At 45.1% G+C, this 16472-nt stretch overlaps 1 protein-coding gene across 4 annotated transcripts in view; it reads right to left on the bottom strand.

The window, feature by feature from the left end:
- The window catches only part of LOC127035012 (sodium/glucose cotransporter 1-like), a 59024-nt gene that overhangs the window by 11991 nt on the left and 30561 nt on the right, over nucleotides 1-16472 (bottom strand). For all 4 annotated transcript variants that reach the window (XM_050924481.1, XM_050924484.1, XM_050924482.1 and 1 more), the window contains 7 exons: nucleotides 16160-16265; nucleotides 15865-15945; nucleotides 14674-14894; nucleotides 13580-13715; nucleotides 12681-12788; nucleotides 10489-10639; nucleotides 9665-9833 (listed from right to left, as the gene is read on the bottom strand). In XM_050924481.1, coding sequence (XP_050780438.1) covers nucleotides 9665-9833; nucleotides 10489-10639; nucleotides 12681-12788; nucleotides 13580-13715; nucleotides 14674-14894; nucleotides 15865-15945; nucleotides 16160-16265 — 972 coding nt within the window. The remainder of the gene's footprint in view (nucleotides 1-9664; nucleotides 9834-10488; nucleotides 10640-12680; nucleotides 12789-13579; nucleotides 13716-14673; nucleotides 14895-15864; nucleotides 15946-16159; nucleotides 16266-16472) is intronic.

Here is a 16472-nt window from a genome sequence, read left to right as displayed (position 1 = left end):
CACCACTGGGGTCCACTCTAGGGGTGATAGAGGAGGTTCCTCAGGAGTTATGGGGCAGGGGATTCTACTCCTGATATTTCCTCATCCCCAATGCCAAAGGTGGGCTCAGTCCTATCCTGGATCTGCGAAACCTCAACACATTTATAAGAAAGCTGAAGTTTTGTATGGTTTCTCTGGCCACCATCATTCCTTCTCTGGATCCGGGGGACTGGTATGCCACCCTTGACCTGAAGGACGCTTACTTCCATATATCAATTATTCCAGCGCACAGACGATTCCTGAAATTTGTGGTCAGTGGTCGACACTACCAGTTCACTATACTCCAATTCGGGCTTCCTCTGCAAATGCCAGGTACAGGTCTTCCCATAGCTGGGCAACTGGCTCATCAAAGGCGATTCTCGGGTGCAAGTGCAAGAGCACATGGTGTTGGCACGCACCACTTTCAGCAGATTGAGGCTCATTCTGAACTGGCCCAAGTCTACCCTAGCCTCAACCCAAAAAACAGAATTTATTGGGGCTCTCCTGGACTCCACTCAAGCCAGAGCTTTCCTGCCCGAGTCCCGGTTCCAAAGCATCAGGGGCATCATCAAGAGCCTCCGCCGGTTTCCAACAACTATGGCCAGAAACTGCATGAAGCTTCTGGGGCATATGGTGGCCTGCACATATGTAGTACAACACGCCAGATTGTGCCTTCTCCCCTTCCAGGCTTGTTTGGCGAATGTACACAGATCAAGCCAGAACCCTCTGGACAGACTGGTGACCCTCCCATCCCCGATTCTCGAGTCCCTCAACTGGTGGCTAAAACCTCAGGTGGTCTGTGTGGGAGTGCCCTTCATCAAGTCTCAGCCTTCACTGTCTCTGGTCACGGACGCATCAGAGATGTGCTGGAGAGCACACCTGGGCAGTATCAGAACTCAAGGTCTGTAGTCACAACCAGAACTATCGCTGCATATCAATGTCAGGGAGCGGAGAGTGGTTCGCCTGGCTTGCCAGATGTTCCAAGCCCATCTTCAGGGCAAGTGTGTCTCAGTGATGACGGACAACACCACAGCGATGTTCTATATAAACAAACAAGGTGGTACTCGCTCCTCTCCCCTGTGCCAGGAAGCTCTCTGACTGTGGGACTTCTGCATTGCACACTCCATCCGGCTACAGGCCTCATATCTGCTAGGAGCACAGAACGAACTAGTGTACCTCCTCAGCCGTTCGTTCAACACTCACGAGTAGCCACTCAGAGCAGACACTGCCCTTCCCATCTTCCAGAGGTGGGGCTATTCCTGCATGGACCTGTTTGCGACGCGGAGCAACATAAAGTGCCAGCTGTTCTGCTCCTTTCAGAACCACAGCCATGGCTCCATAGCAGACACTTTTCACCTCCCATGGACAGGTCATCTGCTATATATATGCGTTCTTGCCCTTCCCTCTCATACACAAGATCTGGCAGGACTGAGCTTTGGTGATCCTCATAGCACTAGCGTGGCCCTGCCAGCACAGGTTCACCACGTTGCTGAAACGATCAGTGGACAGGCCAGTAGCCCCTCCTATGCTCCCGGACCTCATCATGCAAGACCACACTTCTGTACCTGAAACAACAGGAGTTGGTGATATAATCTATTAAGGTGCACCTGGCTGCCAGCTCAGCCTTCCACCCAGGCATGGCAAGTAGGTTGATCTTTGGAAATCTCATGTTTGGTCAGTTTCTCAAGGGCTTGGACAGGCTTAATCCGCAGGTGCCGCAGCCTGTTCCCCAGTGGGATCTCAACCTGGTTCTCTCCAGACTTATGGGGACCCCTTTTGAGCCCTTGGCGACCTGCCCTCTATCCTACCTGTCCTGGAAGGTGGCTTTTCTGGCAGCCATAACCTCAGTCAGAAGGGTCTCTGAACTCAGAGCAGTGACTTCTGAGCCTCCACCTTTTTTATAGAGAGAAGGTGCAACTATGCCGTCACCTAGCATTCTTACCCAAGGTAGTATCACACTTTCATGTAAACCAGGATATATTTTTATTGGTTTTCTTTCCTAAACCTCATGCCAGCAACAGAGAGCAAGTACTTCATTCTCTGGACGCCAGGCATGCCCCAGACTTCTACATTGAATGCACAAAGATGTTTCTTAAGTCACCACAGCTCTTTATTGCAATTGCCGAAAGGATGAGAGGGCTTCTCATCTCATCTCAGCGCATTTCATCATGGATCACGTCTTGCATCAGAATGTGCTACGTGTCGCATTCATCGCACAAGTCCCTATTCAGGACATATGCAAGGCAGCAACATGGTCTTCCATCCACACCTTCATGTCGCACTACGCCATCACTCAACAGGTGAGACACGATGCGGTCTTCGGCAGGACAATACTTCAGTCAGCAACTCGGTGAACTCTGACCCCTCCTCCATGGAAACTGCTTGGGAGTCACCTATTGGAATGGACATGTGCAAGCACTCGGAGAAAACGGTTACTTACCATCTCTTAACTGTTGTTCTTCGACATGTGTTGCAACAAACTAGCTATCTTAACTATTTTAACTAAACCTAAGGGTACTGCTAGACTACACTAAGAAAAAAATTGTTACTTACCATTTCGTAACTGTTGTTCTTCGAGATGTGTTGCTCATGTCCATTCCAAATCCCACTCGCCTCCCCTCTGTCAGAGTATTCCGGCAAGAAGGAACCAAACAGGCGGCGGATCGGCAGGGGCCTATATACACCACCATGAAGGCGCCACTCCAGGGGGCTCCACATACGACCCGCCGGGTACCGCTAGGGTAAAACCTTCTGACGATCATGCATGTGGCGCATGCACACGCCTATTGGAATGGACATGAGCAACACATCTCGAAGAACAACAGTTACGAAATGGTAAGTAACCATTTTTTTCTTAGTGTAGTCTAGCAGTACCCTTAGGTTTAGTTAAAATAGTTAAGATAGCTAGTTTGTTGCACTGGGTGATGCTCTTACCGTGATTTAAACATTGTCCATTGTATGGGGTTGCTATCCCCAACACTGAACCCCACCCATGGTGTTTGTTGTGCCTAGGAGAAGGACACAATAATGAGAGGTGTTCTATATGCAAGTCCTTTAAGAGGAGGACTCAGGTTAGCGAGGGACTTGTGTCTGAAACAACACCTCTCAAAGTAGGCTGTGAGGTCCTCAGCACTAGGGACTTCTTCAAACCATATAGCTCTGTGCTCTCTTTCAGAGTAGACATGAAATGTGACTCCTGGCTCAAGATTCGGTGCTTCTCCTAACAGAAACTGTTCTCCTTCCTCAGGTCCTCCAAGGAAGAGGTCTCATAAGACTAAGCAGGACTACTGCAGAGCTCAAAGGGACGCCATCATATGGCGGCATGCCCTTTCGTAGACCAGCATGCAAGACTGTGCTTTTGCTTTCTTCAAATGTAAAGTTGTCAATTGTTGGACAGTCTTGTCTAAGTGCCTCTGGAGATCCTGGACTCCCTATAGCAGTTTTGAGCAACATATGCCAGGATGTTCCCTTTGCATGTCCTCCACTGACCAGGACTATAGTCACCAATGCCTTCATCAATAGGTTGGAGAACACATCTAAGAGCACTGAAAATTCCGGGCTTGTGCTCAGAACAAGAAGTTTCCCTCCACATCAATGTCTTTGAGCTTCAGGCCATTTACAATGCCTGCTGAGCCTTCTGGGATCACGTCAGTAGTACAGCAGTTCACGTGCTTAACAATAACACTGAAATATATTATGAGAACAATCAGGGTAGAGCTCACTCCAAATTGCTGTGTCAGGAGGCAATAAAGTATTGGCAGTTCTGCATCTGGGAGAGCATCATTCCCACAGCCTCTCACTTACCTGGGGCTCAGATTCACTTGGCAGATCACCTCAGCAGGAATTTCTCCCAAAATCATGAGTGGTCTCTGACGTCTTGTATTGAGGTCCATCTCCGTGGAATGGGGCATTCCCAACTGTTGACCAGTTTGCCAAGACAACCAGAAGTGATATTCATTTTGCTCTTGAGCAGATCTTGGTCCAGGCTCCTTACTGACGCCTTCCATATCAATCATGGATCAGCTCTAATGTATGCCTTCTCTCTGATCCCAATTATCCCACAGTTCATTCTCAACCTGAAATTGAACTATGCCAACTGATTCTCATTGCTCCGGCCTGGCCAAGGCAATGTTGGTTCTCTGACCTTCTCAGACTATCAGTTTGGCCTCCCATATCTCTTCATCCCGACCTACAGACTTCAGCACTAGGGTCAAGTTTTGCATACAGCACTTCATATTCTGCATCTCACAGTGTGGATGCTACATGGCTAGATGAGGAGGAGGAATGATGGTCAGAAGCTGTTCATCAGGTGTTGCTTAACAGCAGGAAGCCCTCTCCACTTAACCAAGTAATTCGCCTTAGTAAACATTTTTCAGTTTGGGCACTTGCTCAGGGAATTCAGCCAATGCTGGATGGTATTCAGGGCATTTGGGAGTACTTATTACACCTTCAGTCTCCTGGTCTCTTCCTCAACTCATTAAAGGTTCACTTGGCAGAAATTTTGGCATTTCACCCACCCATCCAAGTAACGTCAGTTTTCTCAAAACCCCATGGTGGTGAAATTTCAAATGGGAATCATTCACCTCCACCTGCCTGTGAAAAAGCCAGTTCCCTTGTGGGACCTTCATAGTGTCCTTGCTGCCCTTATGGGTGTTGGTTGAATTCTCTGTTCCTCCTGCATGAAAAGACAGCCTTCCCTATAGCTATGAGATCTACAAGAGTGTGCAAGCCGCAGGCCTTAATGGCAGAGCCCCAGTACATACAGTTTTTCAATGACAAAGTAGCTTTATGGCCACATCCAAAATTTTTCTAGAAAGTGGTTTCGTAGTTTAACCTTAACCAAATGGTTTATTTACTGATGTTTTCCTAAACCACACTCCAATACAGATGAACAGTACCTTCAGTTGTTGGATACGAGGCAATGGTTGGCATTCTACCTCGACTGTACTAAGCCTCTTTGGGCATTGTTTCATCTGTTTATCTCTTATGCTCTTTGAATGAAGGGACAGGCGATTTCTGGGCAAATAATTTTCATGGATAATTTCTTGCATTCCATCTGCATATGAAATAGCTGAGACCGTGCCTTCACAAAGTCAGTGGGTTCATTCGACGAGGGCCCAAGTGATGTCAATAGCATTGATCAGTGATAGTTCAGTATTGGACATTTGCTGGGCTGCCACCTGGTCTTCTGTACATACTTTTACCAAGCGTTATACAATTACCACTGCATCTACGTCAGATAAAACTTCAGGAGGGCAGTCCTGCAATCGTCTAAGTATATTCCAAGTTCAACCTCCTGTGAGTACAGCTTGTGAGTCACAAGAGTGGAATAGTATCAGAGGGGTAGCCGTGTTAGTCTGGATCTGTAAAAGCAGCAAGGAATCCTGTGGCACCTTATAGACTAACAGATGTTTTGGAGCATGAGCTTTCGTGGGTGAAGAAGTGGGTATTCACCCACGAAAGCTCATGCTCCAAAACGTCTGTTAGTCTATAAGGTGCCACAGGATTCTTTGCTGCAAGAGTAGAATAAACATCTACAACCATTTGAAGAAGAAAATATATTTACTTACCTATATTGTAACTTGTTCTTCAAGATGGGAGGAGGGAAATGCATATTGCATGACCCACCTTCTGTCCTCTCTACATCAAAGTTTCTACTCTTGACATCCAGTGTGAAGAAATTGAGGGGGGATTGGGGCAGTTCTCCAGCTTTGGTGCACTGGGCATGTGCACACCTGAGTGCAATATATGTACACCCACATCCTGAAGAACAACAGTTACAATACAGATAAATAACCATCTTCTCCCATCTTGACATATGCCAATAAGATTGATAAGTATATCCTGCCCCAGGTCTTGGGTGATATTTTTTGGCCTGTGTTATGCAAACAAGATCATCATAAAAGGTCCTTTCTGACTTTAATAACTATGAAGAGAGTAAAATCCCCTGCCCCTACAACACAGCTCACATACAAGCTGTTTTTGAAGTCTGGAGAATGTCTGATGAGCACCTAGCATTATCTGAACCAAAACCTTTGAACCTTCAGAGCACTGTCCTCCTTTATCCATGTGTTTACTCTGTCTGTTGCTCTCTATTCTGAATATCATAAATATAAACAAAATATACAGAGCCAAATTCACTTATGAAGTAAACAGTGCAGCCCTATTGACTTTAATGCAATTGCACTCACTTACACCAACAGTAAATTTGGCCTATATGCTAAAAAGGAGACAACTAATGACAGTGGTACTGAATTATAAATCCTGCTGGAAACTTTCTAGTTAGAACAAATTTATTATTAAATGGTCAGAAAAAAATCACAAAAAAGTATTGGAATAAGACAAGATGAGAACCTGAATTTATCATAAAAATAAGAACTTTTCAGAAAAGTCTAGTCTTGGATACTAAATAAATATCAGTCCACGATCCAGGCAGTGCTTCAAATCTCTGTGACTTTTATTTGTTCCCAGTATTTATTCTAATTAAGACTGCGCTTTTGACTAAATGCTGAGAGTCTTACTAGTTCTTAATCCACTCTTACTCAGGCAAAATTCCAGCTGAAATCAATGGAAGACTTCCCTGAATAAGGACCTCAGGATCTGATCCTTTAACCATGAGGTTCAACCAAGCAGTGACTGGAAATGGAACATCCCTGATTAGGAAGTATCTAAGCACTAGTACTATATTCACCAATGTCTAGAGAAAGAGTAGTGTTAGAAAGGAGTCAAAGTAACTGGAAAGCTCCAGTCCCACCTGGAAACAGTATTATATTGTTTATCTATTGGCTTTCCTCACCATCGCATCTGTGCACCTCACAAACATTAAATTAATTTATCCTCATAGGCAAGTATTATCCTCAGCATTGCAAGTGGGGAAATTGAGCTACAGAACTATTATTGGAGTGATTTTCAGAGGTGCTGAGCACACAGTTCTCACTGACTTCTGAGGGAGTTGTTCTGAGTGCTCAGCACCTCTGAAATTCAAGCCAATAGTGACCTGCCTAAATTCTCATAGACTCATAGACTCATAGACTCTAGGACTGGAAGGGACCTCGAGAGGTCATCGAGTCCAGTCCCCTGCCCTCATGGCAGGACCAAATACTGTCTAGACCATCCCTGATAGACATTTATCTAACCTACTCTTAAATATCTCCAGAGATGGAGATTCTACAACTTCCCTAGGCAATCTATTCCAGTGTTTAACTACCCTGACAGTTAGGAACTTTTTCCTAATGTCCAACCTAAATCTCCCTTGCTGCAGTTTAAGCCCATTGCTTCTTGTTCTATCATTGGAGGCTAAGGTGAACAAGTTTTCTCCCTCCTCCTGATGACACCCTTTTAGATACCTGAAAACTGCTATCATGTCCCCTCTCAGTCTTCTCTTTTCCAAACTAAACAAACCCAATTCCTTCAGCCTTCCTTCATAGGTCATGTTCTCAAGACCTTTAATCATTCTTGTTGCTCTTCTCTGGACCCTCTCCAATTTCTCCACATCTTTCTTGAAATGCGGTGCCCAGAACTGGACACAATACTCCAGTTGGGGCCTAACCAGCGCAGAGTAAAGCGGAAGAATGACTTCTCGTGTCTTGTTTACAACACACCTGTTAATGCATCCCAGAATCACGTTTGCTTTTTTTGCAACAGTATCACACTGTTGACTCATATTAAGCTTGTGGTCCACTATGACCCCTAGATCTCTTTCTGCCATACTCCTTCCTAGACAGTCTCCTCCCATTCTGTATGTGTGAAACTGATTGTTCCTTCCTAAGTGGAGCACTTTGCATTTATCTTTATTGAACTTCATCCTGTTTACCTCAGACCATTTCTCCAACTTGTCCAGATCATTTTGAATTTTGACCCTGTCCTCCAAAGCAGTTGCAATCCCTCCCAGTTTGGTATCATCTGCAAACTTAATAAGCGTACTTTCTATGCCAACATCTAAATCGTTGATGAAGATATTGAACAGAACCGGTCCCAAAACAGAACCCTGCGGAACCCCACTTGTTATACCTTTCCAGCAGGATTGGGAGCCATTAACAACTACTCTCTGAGTACGGTTATCCAGCCAGTTATGCACCCACCTTATAGTAGCCCCATCTAAATTGTACTTTCCTAGCTTATCTATAAGAATATCATGCGAGACTGTATCAAATGCCTTACTGAAGTCTAGATATATCACATCCACCGCTTCTCCCTTATCCACAAGGCTCGTTATCCTATCAAAGAATGTTATCAGATTAGTTTGACATGATTTGTTCTTTACAAATCCATGCTGGCTATTCCCTATCACCTTACCACCTTCCAAGTGTTTGCAGATGATTTCTTTGATTACCTGCTCCATTATCTTCCCTGGCACAGAAGTTAAACTAACTGGTCTGTAGTTTCCTGGGTTGTTTTTATTTCCCTTTTTATAGATGGGCACTATATTTGCCCCCTTCCAGTCTTCTGGAATCTCCCCCGTCTCCCATGATTTCCCAAAGATAATAGCTAGAGGCTCAGATACCTCTTCTATTAACTCCTTCAGTATTCTAGGATGCATTTCATCAGGCCCTGGTGACTTGCAGGCATCTAACTTTTCTAAGTGAATTTTTACTTGCTCTTTGCTTATTTTCTCTTCTAAATCAACCCTCTTCCCGTAAGCATTCACTATACTAGACATTCCTTCAGACTTCTCAGTGAAGACCGAAACAAAGAAGTCATTAAGCATCTCTGCCATTTCCAAGTCTCCCGTTACTGTTACCCCCTCCTCATTGAGCAGTGGGCCTACCCTGTCCTTAGTCTTCCTCTTGCTTCGAATGTATTGATAAAAAGTCTTCTTGTTTCCCTTTATTCCCATAGCTAGTTTGAGTTCATTTTGTGCTTTTGCTTTTCTAATCTTGCCTCTGCATTCCTGTGTTATTTGCCTATATTCATCCTTCGTGAGTCACAAGAGTGACGTCACAGGGCGTCTGTGGCACAGCTGGGAATAGAAACCAGATCTCCTGAGTTCCAGTCCAGCAGCTTAACCACAGGACTTTCCCCTTCCTTGTTGAAGCCTACAGAAACCACAGAGAACCTAGAACAGGGTTTCTCAAACTGGGGGTTGGGACCCCTCAGTGGGTCGTGAGGTTATTACTTGCAGGGTCACGAGCTGTCAGCCTCCACCCCAAACCCCGCTTTGCATCCAGCATTTATAATAGTGTTAAATATATGTATAATGGTGTTAAAAACATGTGTTTTTATTTATAAGAGGGGTCGCACTCAGAGGTTTGCTATGTGAATAGGGTCACCAGTGCAAAATTTTGAGAACTGCTGACCTAGAAGGTTGCAATAAAGCACTGTTTCCCAGAAATTATCCCTTCAGCACAGGTCACAGTGAAACAGTAGGTGGGTCCAGCTTCACAGCTGTCTAGGAGCCAATAAAGTCCAACGAAGTCCATGCACATTTACATATGTGTGGTGGAAGGGGAGTATGAGGATTCCTCAACTGAGCCAAGAGCCCCTCAAGCATTCTGCTTTGGAACCTCAGGCACTGGCCTGTAGCGGGAATAGCCTCAAAGAAATTGAGAATCAAATTGAAACTAAGAAAGGGCAGTTGTCCCAGTGCACAGATGAATGTCTTCTGTGAACTTCTGCACACAGAGCTCTTCTCCTAGCCTGTACTCACCTCCTCATTGACCCTCTTACAGAAGATAGCAAGCAGGAAGACAGCAGCAATGGGTGGCCCCAGGTAGCTGGTGATAGACTGTATATAATCAAAGAGCTGCCCGCTCTGAGCTGACTGCACCACAGGAATCCAAGCAATGCTGATACCAATTAAAGCTAAGATAAATAACCTGCAAATACAGCCAATCAAAAAAATCTGTTAGCCACCTATTTTTAAATATCAATCAGAAATACAGAAATCACAGTGAACCAATCAACAATCTAACGAGTCATTGTGTTATTCAACCAGCATTAAAACATCAGCAAAAATAACAGTAATCAGCCATCAGCACTGGGGAAAAAGACCAACAGGCAGTGAAATCTCACCCGATCCATCAGCTCTCAGTCAGTTCAAAATGAGAACTCTGCTCTCAAGACAATAAATCAATAAGCACAAATAAACACAGCAATCAATAAAACAGCAGAGAGGGATGAATAAAAGAGAAATCAGCGCATAGCTAGTGAATATTACTGATGCTGTAGCTTTGTCTACCTGGCATCTTGGAAGGAAATTTAAATAGATCCCCTGGGATATCTGTAGGGAATAGACACCTCAGATTAATCTTTAAATAAGAAACGTGGCCTGGAAACCACCCCACAGAATATCGAGAAAGACACACATGGGATTAAGCTGTCAGGCCACAAGAGGTCACTGCTGCACCACATGCATTCAGAGGAACGGTGTTCATCAAGGCACTTTAAGGTGAACTTTGAAGGGTACAGTCTGTGATAGCTCCAATATTTCATTAGGTTCCTAATGCTGGGAAGGAGGGCAGTAACACTTACCTCCCAGCCAGCATGAGCTCTCTCTCGGAAGCCCGGGATCGTATTTTGGTGTAGATGTCCATGGTGAACAGAGTGCTAGCACTATTAAAAATGGAAGTCAGGGAGCTCATGAGAGAGGCCAACATGACTGACAACATCAGACCTCGCAGACCTGAAACACAGAGAGAGACACCACCTGAGCTGGGGAGGGTCAGTCACTGGGAATGCTCCATAGGTGACATCTCTGAGTGCATGGTCTGACCTCCCCCAACCCAGCTATCTGTTAGTAAATGGAGCACACCCAGCTTAAGGCAACTTCATGGTACCCTACTGGGACATTAGCAGAATGGTGCCTTCTAGATCAGGAAGCACAACATTTACAATACCACATAATACCTAGGCTGGGCTGTTAGGAGATGGATAATGGCAGTGTGTATTTGCAATGTCAGGGGTAAGAGACACTCCCAGAAACATACACTCTTGTTGTTTATACTGTCTGACTGGACTCTGTGTCAGTGGGAGAGAAAAAACACCACCCAGGAATTGCCCCTAGAGGGGTACATGATCAAACAGCATTATGATACTCAAGGGAAGATACCAGCATTACATGCAACTTGCAAGAGATGACTCCACAAGGGGCACAGCAAAACCAATCAAGGAAAGTGGTAAGAAACCCAGACATTGATAATCAGAGGTCTACCTAATAGGGAAATGTCAGTTATCTCAATTCTCAGTCTCTGATCCAAACTCAGTTTGTAGTTACGCCAAGGTAAACTTTAACAATTTATTCTAGATTTAGATCTTTAAATCAATGGCCCCTTGTGACCACTCTACCTTTTCACTCCTAGCTCACAAACGAGGCTCAGATGCAATGGATGATCATTTCCTCCTATCTGAGAGAAATGGCAGTTCCCACTGAGTAGCTGATGGGTGACAGCTGCTGCATCAGTTTATAGGTCTAAGCTGCTTTAGATCTCATTGAAAGCCAAGCTTTTCATCTTGGCATTACACATCCTACACCCTCCACAAAGCCCTGCTGCCTTTTATTGAATTTAACTCGAGGTGCTATCTTTTGTCAGGGCAACTATCTGTCTCTTCTCTGTACAGACCTTCCTACTCTCATGTTTCCCTGGCCATCTTTCCCTTTGCCTTCTGTGCTCACATCCCTGCATCTTGCGGGCTACTTCTTCAGCTCACTTTTCTCTTAATGGTCTGAGGCCAAACCCACCTGCATCACTGTCTAGCAGTCTCTTCCCAGGGAGGGGCAGTCTTCTCAGCATGCATTGAGTTCTCAAACGTTCCGTGCTGTACCCTTCTAAAATCTGCCAAACTCATAGGCCAGGGTAAAGCAGAGGCCCCATGTGTATCGGGCTTGGCTCTACCAGCTCCTCTTCCAGGAATGATGCAACTTTTCTACAGTGAGAGACTGGTGCCAGTGAGAAGCGAGGAAAACAGACCTCAAGCTGAATTCAGCACAAGCAGCCTCCCTTACGTAGCTTATCCTAATTCAGACAGCTGAGAAGCAGCCCTCCTGGCTGTGGCCTAAGTCTGCACAAACCCATCCCTTCTTAATGGTCCATTTGCAAACAACAGGCATAACATGAAGGCCTATACCTGTCTGCAAAAGTTTCTCATTTTTCCTTGTATGTATGCCTATCTCCCTCCAGAGGTGCATTGTTCTGCAAAATTGAATAGGCCTTATAATGTACCAATGGCTATGCACCAGGAGGACCGTACTTTCTCTTCCCAGCCCAGTGAGGCTAGCAGAGGAACTGCAAGGACATCCCCAGAGATCCTGGCAGAGGCAGCTTCTTAGTAGCTGGCAACTACTAAGGCCAGATTTACCCCTCTCACAAGGCCAACCTCTCTCACAAGGCCAACGCCAGCAGTGTCTTATTGGCTCATGTTTGCAAATAAGCAAGATTGCCACGGCTAGTCTGTAACCATCTGGCATCTATGACATAACACATGGCATGCGTAGGAATATACTGTGTATATTGGAATGATCTAAGGCATACAATAGCTGAGCCCTGATAATTCAAGAAAGTGCTCTTGTACTTTGACGATGTCATATCAGACTAAATGAGAATGCAGGCCCCTAGTTCTGGTAGACGATTTCCAAGTCTGGGAATCTCTCCCCCACAACACCCAATTTCTATTAATCTGCCATCCATGTTTTACCCACAAAAACACTATCACAGCCAGCATCTTACCATTCGGCATAAGATCCACCACCATTTTTGGATAAGCAACATTTGAACAGCCAACTCTGGTGCCACAGTATTTCTCACATTCTGAGGGCACAACACAAGCCACCATATCTGAGAAAAAGATAACAAGACAGGGTTACCTGGGGTCATAGCAGCAAGTTATCCAAAAGTCAAGAGAACTTCCCAAACCCATCTTCATGATAAACCACTGGATTTATTTGCCTGATATCACCCTTGGCTCTGCAGTTGTGGGAAGGAATTCCATTCCTGCATCACTTCTTTTCTAGGTGGGGTATAGTGATGTTGCTGAGGTCAAGCTGAACTGCACAGGAAATCGGGACTGAATAATGTGAGGACTGCAAAATCGGGGCTCAGGGGACAGAGCAAAATTAGTGTGTGCTCTGAAAGGCCCTTTCCTGCTCAGACCAGCTGCTCTCCTCTGTTGTACACACACCGCAGTGGAGAGGTTAAAAACCAACTGGTATTGCGCTCACACCGAGCTTAGGCAGCCTGCAAATCACAGGCATTTCCATGAGCTGGGAACACTCCTCTCTGGGATCCAGGCACCGCTCCCTCTGCCCCAGCAAAACATCAGTCACATAAAGGAGTGTTTCTCACCCACTCAGGGAGAGTAGGAATGCTACCAACAAAGAGGGCAGGAGAGAAACAGACTCTGCGACTCCTGTTCTGCACCATGGACAGTGGAGCCCTGAGCAGGGAACAGAGAAAAGAGCAGTAGCTTCTTATTTTGTGGGAGCAGCTGGTTGTGTGCATGTCTTTTGGGGGTCTGAGTGAGAAGAGGAGCTGAAAGAGTGGCATGGGGGGGAACAGTGAAGAGAAAACTGAGTGGGGCTCGAAGAGGAATAAGAAGAGAATGAGGGGGCTACAGTACTAGGTCTCACCCGTGTACAGAATTCGACTGATCATCCCAGGCATCACCATCACAAACATGGGCAGCAGCTTCAGGTACCCACACATGACGCAGCCGGCCTTCACATGGGACATGTTCTTGCCTGAGAGGCATCGTTGAACAATAACCTGTCAATGAGACAGTAGATGCGAATGACTCCAGATTTGTCACCCATACACGATGCCGGGCACACCAAGGCACAAATGAGACTTTTTAAACTGTGTTCCAATTTGCACTTTCCCATAATTAGAAAAACAAAAGAGCACTTGAAGGCCTTAGAACAAATCTAAATGGATAAAAGGAAACACTTCTGTCCAGTGCACGTTTAACCTGTGAGACTCCCTGCCACAGGATATTATTGAACCAAGTAGCTTAGGATGATTCAAAATGGATTAGATATTTAAATGAATAAGAACAGCAGACACAGTAACACTAGCTAGGATGCAAATTATAAGGGCTTTCAAATCTGATCACTAGCTGGTGGCTGGAAGAATACATGGTATGCAATACTGCACAATTACAGTAGTACATTCTCCTTCTGAAACATACTGGTTTGATCATTTTTGGAGATGGGAAGGACTGTTGACCTAAGGAGAAGAAGGAAAGGAAAAGAAAGATGGACAAGTTCTCCAGCCTGGCACGAGGGGACTGACATAAACAGACCATCTGCCCAGCATTGTTTATGCAAGGAGATTCCAGCAGCACACATACAAGACACACCTAGTACAACTGGATGGGAAGCCAGGTCTATACCCACATTGATAAAGGTCATTATATTTATGTTGATGTCCTATTAAGATGCCCACATTTGAAAACTAGATCCTCAATGTTCATTTAACAGGTCACAAGAAAGGGAGAAAAGCATCACACGTACAGCATATACTCAGCATGGCATGCAAAGGGTAGTAAAGGAACATATACGCCATTGACTTAACATAGAAAGGGTTGAGCATTTAAAAGCTACAGAGAAAAATCACCTTGCCCTAAGGAGATAAAGGCATAGGGGGTGGGGTGGGAGAGAGATCAGTCCAGCTACACCACAGATTTTAGAATGCTCTGCATTTCCAGTTGTTGCCTTTACACTACCTGATCTGTGCACCAGTACCACAAAGCAAGGATGCTCAAGCCAAAGGTAAGCCCCGGCCATGGCAGGTCTCCAGTGATCGCGTCTCGGAAGATGTGGAAAGAATCTGCCCGAGGGGTGTAGCATTTTGGGTCAATAGTAATGTTTCCGTATGAGGTGTTTCCTGGAATTGCATTCATATATTTCTCCATAAACGCCTTATATCCTCCTACTTTGGCAAATGCTGAAAAACAACATAAAGATGCTTGAAATTCCTGATAGAATGGAAGAGTCCCAGGAGAAAACTCCATGCTATCAGTGTGACAAACCTGCCCAACAGAGATCAACATTGTCAGAACACATCAAAATATGTGCTATGAACACTCTCAAAAGCAAGGAGCCACAGTGACTTTCCTTCGAAAGATTGCTTTATACTCCACTGTCCTTCCCATTCCCCAGATGCCTGCTTACACCTTGCCAGAAAGTATAATGTAGGTATAATATCGTCACGCTGCCTGACCTAGATGAGGACCAGAGGTAGAGTCCACCAGATGAAGTCAATCCGAAATGTTTATTGTGAAGCAGGGGGACAACTTCATTTAACTAAAAAGCTTACAAAGAGGAAGACCAAGCAGTAAGAAGCTACAAGGTAAGAGAGAGGAAACTACAGCATCATAGGGCTCCCTGCCTTTACTACCTCCTCTTGACTAATTATGTAGGCTGACCCCTAAATACTAGGGTTCTGTTTCACAGATAGACTGCATTTTAGTACCCATGTGATCTTGTGGCTACCCAACTTCCTATTCACAATCACATGGCCCACCTCCTCTGCCACTCTCAATGTCATCCCTATGGTAACTACAGAACTTGCATAAATATTTAATGTATTTGAGCTTTCTTTATGCAATTTAGCAGGTGGAAACAAGGCGCAGCCATACTGTATGGCCAACCAGCTTCCCACTTTGCACCAGACGTCCGTGGACCACAGACTCAGAACCTTGGCCCTACTTTAATATTATACATTCCCACATGTGTTGAAGGTGCAATGGTCAGGATGACAGGAGGGCTCTCCCCTCCCCCCCCAGCAAATACATGAAGCAATTGGAGCGCCTCAACTGTTAACCTGTCAGGACTCCACAGTGCTGGATCTACTGCCACAGGACATTGGGGGCTGTAGCTGAACATTCCAGCTCTCGTACATCAGATTTACTTACCAAATCCTGTGAGAATAAAGGATCCCACCAACATGATGATGGTCTGTAAAGTGTCTGTGTAAATCACAGCAGCAAGGCCACCTACGGGCAAAGAAAGGCCAGAAAAATGTGTGAGACCCTCTGCTAATGCCTTAGTGGGAACCACCTCTCCTTGTCCCCTTCTCTCTCTCTCACGCACATACACCTCTCCCCTTTCGTGCTCTCATTTCTTCCCACTAACACCCACTCTCCTTTACATCTTTCTGGATCCCCTTTTAACTTGTTTTGAATGTATCAATCTGTTCCAGAAACTCACCTGTGATAGTGTAAAGACCAGTAACAGCCAGCAGTATGATTATTGCCAAATAAAGATTTAGCCCCATGGCCATTTGGATAAATATAGCTCCAGAGAACATATCTGCCTAATAAAAGGAAAGATGACAATTTAGGAAATGCTTAAGATATCTTCATCTCTATTGATATCATCTCTTTCCCCCAACTCCCTCAAGCACTGCACTGCACAAAAGAATAAAAGCACATGCAAAATAAAGACAGATCTTGTCTCCTTGGTTGCCCAGACCTGCTTTATTTTAACTGCCAGTGGGTTTTTGAAGTTCACTTCTTTGTTT

This window comes from Gopherus flavomarginatus, chromosome 15 (genome assembly GCF_025201925.1).
Source record: "Gopherus flavomarginatus isolate rGopFla2 chromosome 15, rGopFla2.mat.asm, whole genome shotgun sequence".
NCBI lineage: Eukaryota > Metazoa > Chordata > Testudines > Testudinidae > Gopherus > Gopherus flavomarginatus.
This window is presented reverse-complemented; position numbering and strand designations above follow the sequence as displayed.